This window comes from Penicillium samsonianum (assembly GCF_028829775.1).
Source record: "Penicillium samsonianum strain IBT 33392 chromosome Unknown utg000008l_segment0_segment0, whole genome shotgun sequence".
NCBI lineage: Eukaryota > Fungi > Ascomycota > Eurotiomycetes > Eurotiales > Aspergillaceae > Penicillium > Penicillium samsonianum.
The window spans coordinates 104,698-113,300 of record NW_026643266.1 but is presented as its reverse complement, the minus strand read 5'-3'; the positions used below and the strand labels follow the sequence as shown (position 1 = coordinate 113,300).

General features: G+C 44.7%; 2 protein-coding genes across 2 annotated transcripts; both read right to left on the bottom strand.

Annotated features, from left to right (window-relative positions):
• Positions 1-1,998: 1,998 nt before the first annotated feature.
• Positions 1,999-3,370, bottom strand: N7471_013011 (uncharacterized protein; the record flags this gene model as incomplete). The annotated part of the gene is made up of 3 exons (XM_057285730.1): positions 1,999-2,338; positions 2,389-2,782; positions 2,848-3,370. 3 exons carry the CDS (start codon positions 3,368-3,370, stop codon positions 1,999-2,001), a joined length of 1,257 nt encoding a protein of 418 aa, XP_057129723.1.
• Positions 3,371-5,940: 2,570 nt separating this feature from the next.
• N7471_013010 (uncharacterized protein) lies at positions 5,941-6,664 on the bottom strand (the record flags this gene model as incomplete). The annotated part of the gene is made up of 2 exons (XM_057285729.1): positions 5,941-6,285; positions 6,338-6,664. 2 exons carry the CDS (start codon positions 6,662-6,664, stop codon positions 5,941-5,943), a joined length of 672 nt encoding a protein of 223 aa, XP_057129722.1.
• Between the last annotated feature and the right edge of the window lie 1,939 nt (positions 6,665-8,603).

Genomic DNA, 8,603 nt, shown 5'->3' with positions numbered 1-8,603 from the left:
TGAAGGACACCTATCCTAATTGAGGCCTGTTGAAACCCATGTCTTCTTTTACCGCAACTATTTGCAGTGGCATTTTTGATGCCCCTAAATCCTCAGCGAGAAAGACGAGCAAGAGTCGTGTTGAGAAAAAGGGATGCTGAGTCGGTCAAGAAACGTTGGCTGACTGTTGAGTCCTTCACGGCCCTCTTAAATTGAGGATTTGTAGTGCATTGGAGATATTCAATCAGCAATGACAGGCTCATGTTTCTTGTTCTGATCATCTCATCTCCAATATCGTCAAGTTTTCTCTTGATTTTTTTAGCGTATTTCCGGAAGTCTTTAACGTCTTTTACCGGTGAATTTGGTATAGAGCTTGACGCCGGAGGGGGGGTATCACCATCCCCATCCCATATCTCTAAAACTGACTCTGGAAGATTAGGATCGTCATTCCAACCTAGCTTCTCTAAAGCAGCATCTGCATTTAAAGAATAGATACCGCACCTTTCAAAGCCAGAGCGTATTGTACGGCTTTTAAAAGCTTGGTTCCGAACCCCATGGATGCTAGAAAAAAAGTCCGATTTTTGCTTTACCGAACCACCCCACTGTACTATATCATTATTATTCTTACGAAAATAATGTTTTAGCACCTGAAACGGCACATCGTCAAGCGGCTGACATATATGCGTTGTATGTGGGATAAAACAGTATGGAATAATCAGATTATTCTCGCAGAATTTGATGAATTCATTGGTGAGATGGGAGCCATGACTATCCATAAGAAGAAGCCGAAAACCCGTCTTTGTACAGCGATTTTTAGTGCTTTCTTCGAATGATTGAAGCCATTGAAAGGCTATAGTATCGTCGGTCCAACCATTAGGTGTAGGAGTAATCCAATAGTCGTCAGGGAGGTTGGTAGTCCTATACCAATTCTCCATATGGAATTCACCCTTAACCAAAAACCAAGGTGGCATTACCCAGCCATCGGCAGCAATACATTCAATTGAAGTAAGCGATTCACTAGGCCCGCCAGTTCCAATACTAGCAGATTGACCAGCCTTAGTTGAAACGACTTTTCGGGGTTTTCCTTCGCCAATTTTGAAGCCGCTTTCGTCAAAGTTATAGATATTCTTCGATCCGATTTTTAACCGCTGAATAGTATCACATAGGCGAGTATACCAGGTAGTAAGATGGCCAGGGGTAACTGCTTCTAACCGGTCTTTTTCCATGGGTTTTTGCTTGATATAGGTGTATTTCTCAGGTAGTTGTTTAATAAAGCGATACGCCCAATTTTTACCGAGCTGCCGATCTGGATCATGGCGCCGAAGAATGTCAATTGCGCACTTATAGATCATATTTGAGGTTGGTGGTGCATTTGCAGCATTTAAAGTGTCAATCCAAAGCATTAATGCCTTCTCTTGATCTGGTTCTAGGGCTTTGTTGGGACCAGTACGACTGCTTCGAGAAGTGCGACCGTGGATTCGACCCCTCAGGGTATAGTATGGAACGTCGAATTCCCGCGCCAATACCGAGAGAACAGGCTTCTTGCTTGCATGGTAGGCTTCAATAGCACCACTCAGGCGATCCTCCAAATTTTGAGAAGAAAAAGGCATTTTTGGGGTAGTAGAGAGATGTTTAAAATGGTGGGTAGATGAAGTTTTGCATTAGACTAGTTTTTGCATTAGACCAGTGCGGCCCAAACCCGCTCCTGGGTGTTGGGCCGTGCGTTGGGCCGAGTATATCACATCGTTTGGGGTACGCGAGATAAGACTTAAATCTAGTGGCAGTCTTGTCAATAATCATATTTTCATCCTGCGCAAACATAAACAGAACACGAGTGCAGGAAGAGCGCTGCTGCAATTGAGGAATGGCCATACGACTGAAACGCTGGCTTTACTGGTATTTTTGGCTGGCATTACTGACCCCGCCAACGCCTTAAGAAAATATTCAAGGTTAAATGAGGCATGATGTGCATGCTGACTAAAAGGCCATGCCGTAGTGAGAGAATCCACATTTCCCATGTCAAACACTTTCTCTTGCCCGCTTTCTTTTGATCACTTTAAACCGAGGTCCATGTTGGGTTTTGCTGTTGCGCAGAGGCGAGGGCAGTGACGGGCTATGGCTTAACTCCCGAGTCGGTTGTATCGAGCTGGGCTTACCACGAACAAAGGAGTCATGATGGTAGGCGCCCCCGGTTTTGCGAAACCCAAAGTAATAAAGCCGCCGAATGAGAGATTGGTAACTTTTCGTGGACATCTTTGCAAGTATATGCGAAGGAACCTTGTTTTCCGGGGCGATAAAGACGGATTGCCCATCTTCCGTCCAGCGCATTATTTCGCCATTTTCTGGATTGTCAAGAATTCTTTCACAAGTTAATAAAGAATATAATAATATGAGGTTTTCTTCACTCACTCGCTCAGATTTTGGACGAAATCGGATGTGTGTAATCTGGAACCTGGACTTGCGTTATTTTCAGGCCATGACACATCTCGGTGAAGATTATTCCTCGCGGCGGAATCTTCTGGCACAGCTGGATCATCGAGCTCTCCATTTACTGGCTGAACCGTTTGGTCATTGCTAACAAGACGGGTGGTTGTAGGAGCGGATGTTGAATCTCGGCGAACTGAGTTTTCGCTTTCTGCAGATGCACCGGGTCCAAAAACGCCTTCGATTAGAACAGAAGATTCAACAACATCCAAAAGTTGACCCCCTTGTTGGATGGCGTGTTGCTTGGTTTCAGAAAGCCGAGAGACTAAGATGTGATGATCATGGAGATGCTGCTCAACAACCGAAACTTGTTCCAAAACTACGTTGATCGATTTTAGCTTCCTATATAGCATCATAGACCAATAGTATATAGGACTCACTCACCTTCACCTATCAATTTTCGAGCATCAAGAAGCTCCTGAATAGCCGTCTTCGTTGATTGAAGCTCCTTCGTGCAGTCATCTTTATCAGGCCAAGGGAAGAGAAACCGCCAGGGTCTACCGGAGAGTAAGAGTTTGAGGTCGTCTTTGGACAGCTCTATTCTGGAGTCTCCGACCTGAAGCTGCGCTGTACCCTCATATTGTTGACCTGCAAAGAGGACAAGACTCGTCCAGGTCAAGGGTGGCCCTTCTCTCACGAATGGCGTTGTTGTGGAGAAAAGTCTCTCTAGGCTCTTACTTAGCCCAGTGCTGACCAAATCTTCCCCACGGCCACGGGCTATGCTGCCCCCCTCATTCAGTACCGACAAATGGTTCCTCAAACCTGCGGAGAACTCGGAGACGGAGATATTGGCAAGGTTGAGAGGGTTTAGACTTTCATTATGATGTTGAAAGATAAAATTGCGGAATATCTTTTCGATCGCTTGATGTTTTTCAACATCGGACGTGTCTTTGGAGGAAGCGGCCATTTTCACGACCAGAGACTTTGAGCATATTCTGAACTCGATAAGTGAGAAAGAATATGAGAATTCGCTTACTAAGCAAGGATAAATAACGTAATTCCCGGCCGACGTGCGCAGACCGCCCGAAACGCGTCCGCACACGTACCTACCATATTCAAGTTCCACCATGCCACCAAGACGCTCTCAAACCTCCCGATTTCGCTAGACCGCGAGGGTTAAGATCACTTTGGCAATCAGTGCCTATTAAAACGGTCGATTTTTCTCTCTTCACGCAGCGGCTAGTAAATACGGTGTTCTTGAGGCTACAGCGCGTACTCGTATGAAGGCCCTGTCGCGCCGACAAAAGCCACCCTGGCCATTAATTGACCGAAAGTGAGGAAGGTCCAATAGTTAATTGAGTACTCGATATGAATATGCGTGATGCTGCCCCAGGGCCTGCTGCTGTGCGAGAAAATGGCCAATCTTCCCTTGGCAGGGCGTGGTGAACCTACCTCTACTAACGTATTCTAGCTTAGTTGACTGACCACTCCACTTGGAGGCTTATTGCGCACAAAATGAGTGTGTTCTGGATGATATTCATTTTGAGTCCAATGGAATAAATTTGCGGGAATACTTTTCCAACTAGGTGGACTGATAATAATTACGGAGCGGGTAAACACACCCTTTATATAGAACCTCCAAACAGAGTTCACGTTGAGAGTGATTCCAAGAGACATGTTCCAATGTTTTTGTGACGCATAAAAATCGACTTATGTGAGGGCTCTGGAAAATACTAATACTGTATTATGTGCCCCTCCTAAGGCTTCACCCTACCACCCATTAGTGAGGGTCTCACGTATACACGGAAGGGGAAAGCGTCTTCCAGATAATTAATCAATATTAAGAACAGCTATAGTCGACTCTAGATACAAGACGTAGCGCGAGGAAGCAAAAAAAAGACCTTCCTCGCGTTCAGGGGAACCCAGATACATTATGTGGATCCCACCTGCCGTATATCCTCCACTCATCGTTTTGCTTCCTGTATATCCGATGACGCAGGCTAGGCTAAAGGTAGCTATTTCCGCTTCTCTTCAAATGGGTATTTTCAAAGGGTATATTGTTGTGACGAGAAGCCCGATGAATTTAAAGTGCGCATCGCAATGTGATGTGATGTGTAAGAGCCCGCCGTCAAAATAAATATTTCCTTCGAGCCATCATTTCATTTTATTGTCAGAAACGTGTTCACTCATCATATTGACAAGTAAAATTATCAGCTTTTTGAGGTTCTTTCTTTTTATGATGTTTTGCAGCCTTAATTTCTCTTGGGCATCGAATAGAGGTCAATAACGGGAATCAGAGTGGAAGTGGGAGGATGTGTGACCGTGGACGGCATTGCAAGGCGTGCATCAACAGGCAATCGACCTGCAGTTACAGAGTCCAGAATGGTCTGAAGACCAGACTCTATCACGCATCCGAGTCACCACTACCGATAGGATTTTCTTCGGTAGGCCCATTATGAGAAGGAGAATCGTCTGACGAAGAATGCGTGCGCTGCCGAAGAAGCAACCTAAATTGTGACGGGGGACAGCCCTGTTATCGATGCGTCAAAGCACAGCCCAACACCCACGTTGCTAATTGCATCTATCGCCGCTCTGACGGGACATGAATCGTGGGCGCTTCATCCATTTGAGTTGAAAGCTCTAGGAGAGCCGAATCTCCGGGAGGACTATGAAGAATACAAGGGTCGAAGGAAGTCTAGAATTCCGGGAAATCTTCGCGAATTGGGGAAAACATCTGACACCGGACAGAAGAAGGTGGAACTCACTTCATCTGTAGGGGGAAAGACGGTTGACACCGATCTCGATGAGAAAGAAGTGAACATTGAGCAAGACGTAGCCAAGAGTGGTCACAAGAAATTCAAGTTCGGGCTGTCTGCGTAGAGTGGACACACCGTGCCGGCCCTCCAATTGAAGCCGGGTAGCACCGCTCGTGCAAAGTACCATCAGGCTAAGGTGGAAGAGCTGAAGTTTCACGAAGAGATAGGAACGTGGACGGTCGTTCTGCTCGACAAAAATCCTTGCGGAACTTACTGGGCGGGTATGGGCTGGGACGATGATCCGTGCTTGTATCTGGCAGCGGTGCTTGGCTGGTTAATACTAAGAAGAATGTAGCTAGTAGATTTACCAAAGCGTTTTTAGGAAATATTAATTTAAGATCTTCGTTAAGCTACTAGGAATGATTTAACCTATAAGGAAGAAATATAATTTTTACTAATATGCCGGAATTGCTTACTCTAATCTTGGCTTTTTATAGATGAAGTCAGGTCCTAGTCTCATCGTCCAATATAAATTCAAGTCTTTGATTACGACAAAGGACGGTTTCGTGATTCTGGTTTTATCAATTTCGTAATAATACAACTGTGTCACATAGCTATCATGATTGCGGACGGAATTTTACCAAAGTTTAGACGTGACAAATAGAGGTTCATTCGAGTTTGATAGGGGATAAAAGAATCATGATTGCAAATTGAAAAGGCACAAACTATGAGGAAGAGCCTACTATAGCGAGTTCAAAAAATGAACACTGCTCGTCCAGCTTTATTTTGTGGACGGATTGGGCATTCCCGAGGTGTGAGGCCACTTGCGGAAGAGGTCGGAAAGATGGTCAATTGGTGCCGTCAAAAGGCCAACAGCCGTCTCGTACGATGGCTTGTCTGGGGCACTGGGATGAGAACGAGATGGAACGAACATCTTTGTTCTTCCAAAGGAAGTCGAGTACTTCTCACTATCCTCTTGCGAGAGGACTTCTTCCAGCTTGGGCAAGTCATCCGCTTCTTCTTCCTCGATATGCTTAGACAGATCGTCCATCAAAGCCTTGAGGGTAGGAATGAATTGAGAATCTGAAGGCTTCAAATTCTGGAACTTCTTCAGATGCTCTTTAACCTGAGTTCATTATGTTAAGCATGTTAATGAGATAATGGACATGTGTACCTACCGATTGATGCTCTTGGCGATCTTTGTTGGCTAGTTCGACGCCGCCTGACACGTACTTCTCAAAGGCTGGGTAAACGACAAGCTCCTCTCCAATGGAGTGCCGTGCCAGTTCCCATGTAAACTGGTTTTGCCATCTCGTCTGCTCCGTCTCATCTGAGGCCTTGATGATATTTTCGTAATACGACTCTATCTTCCGGTGATCCTTCTTGATCGCGTCGCTGATGGTGGATGTCATGGCAATAGATGATATCGCAAATGTGTGTCTTGGAGTAGATAGTGCGAGGCGGTTGATGCTAGTTGTTCTGAGGCCACCTAAAAGAAAATACATAATGATAGATCAGAAATCTCAATTATGCAAGACACTTTAAGGAACTCCATCTTTATAGCCAACAAAATGCCTAATCTTTTTGAAATTAGTCCGACTTGCGACACGGCTATGAGCGAATTGTTGCCACAAAAAAACTTGGAAACGAACACCAGAGTTCAGTATCTTACAGTGCAGGTTTTCGAAACTATCGCCTCCAGCAAATGCACCAGTCAGATGAAGGCTATTGATAATCGTCATGATGACGGGTCATAAATACCGGGGAACGTTGCTCTAGTCGAACTCAAAATCTTCACTACAAGAAACAGGATGATTCAAATCGCGGCTGCTTTAGATGGCTAGGCCTTCTCATGTATGAACCGGCCTTGGATTTCTTAATTGCTAAATTAGTATACCGATTAAATGGTATAAGTTGGCGTTAATATATATAGGGCAGAGCTCACTTGATCCGACCTAGCGCGAAATCTTAATGTTATAGAATCCGTTCAAAAACTCCTAGAGTTTTACCAGCTAAAAAGTCTCAATTATTGTCCAAAGATGATTCAAGTCGAGTTTCAGTTAACATGTACGCTCTGCCATAAACAAATTCCCAGGGATCGCCACACAAGGATGATCTCTAAGAGAGAAAAGACTTCAACAACTATGTAGCACATTACTGGAAGAATTTGGGCAATATCTCCTGTTCCCGGCGCGTGGACATAAGCCTCGTCAACTTCATTCATTTCCGAGCGATCAGAGCAAGCGGGCCATTCCCGTAACACAACTTTGATAAGTGCACATTGTACAGTATGTGTGTGTGTGTGGGATTCATCAGGAGTGCCCGCGAAAAAAGAACGATTCATATAGTGGATGTAACAGTTTGGATAATCATTCAACGCTTAGAATCCTTCCGTAGCTTCTCGCAAATTGTAAGAAAAGTGGTCAAAGCAGTAAGGCTAAAACACCGAAGGGCACAAGGATTTGTAGTGTCCAGCATTTAGTTGAGACGGTCGTAATATCATGGACTATGGCAGCCACTGTATCTGTCTCTTCATCCACTAGCATCAGCCTGGATGTACGTTTCCAGATGAAGAGTCGGGGTCCGCTGGCGCTGGACAAACTACCACTTGCATGTGGGGGGAAATACACCAACGCTGTAAATCGGTATTGGATAGAGATTGGTGTATTTTGATGCATATCAGTCCACCACAAAGTAGTTAGCTTGCCACTCGGGCTTTTTGCATATCCAATATCATTGAGACCAGTTTCGGTGAATTCACAATGGGCCAATTCTTGATTGAGCGCATTAGTCCCACTTTCATAAACAATGAACTTTGGCTTTGGGAGACTCTGGAGATGGGATTGAGCATGCAATTTCAAAGAGTGATCCCCTGGAAAGATGCCGTAGTTGTGGTCGTCATAGCGAAATATGTGCAGGATCACTGGCTCATTGCCTTCCGACAGCGCTGCAGTTATGAGAGGGTCTTGGGCCCGATATTTAGGAGGAGAATCGAGGTGAATGTCCATGCCAAGTGAAATAATGTTTTAGGTTTGTCACTGGGCATTTATCCAGATGAGCCTCATCGTGGCCCTTCTGAAGAGTATTAAGTGATGAACAAAGACTCTTTGGCTGTAAATAAGTGATGACGCACTCCCTTGCGGACAGGATTGTGGGGTGGTTGTTCCGTTTAGCGGCGCTAGTATTTTTCATACATCAAGTTACATGATTGTTCTCTTCCCGTGTATTCCCCTTATTAGTACTGTTGTTTTATGTACCTTTCTGCTAAGAGTTCCATTAAAATTGGTATATTCTCAGGTCACATAATAATAATGATATAAAAAATCAATATAGGCAACTAGGTAGACGAAATGATGCAAGATTATCTTTCATATCCATCTCAAATATTTTTGTGGATGATCTTGGCGTCATGGTAGTAAACAGCGGATTTTCTAGCAGTCCGTG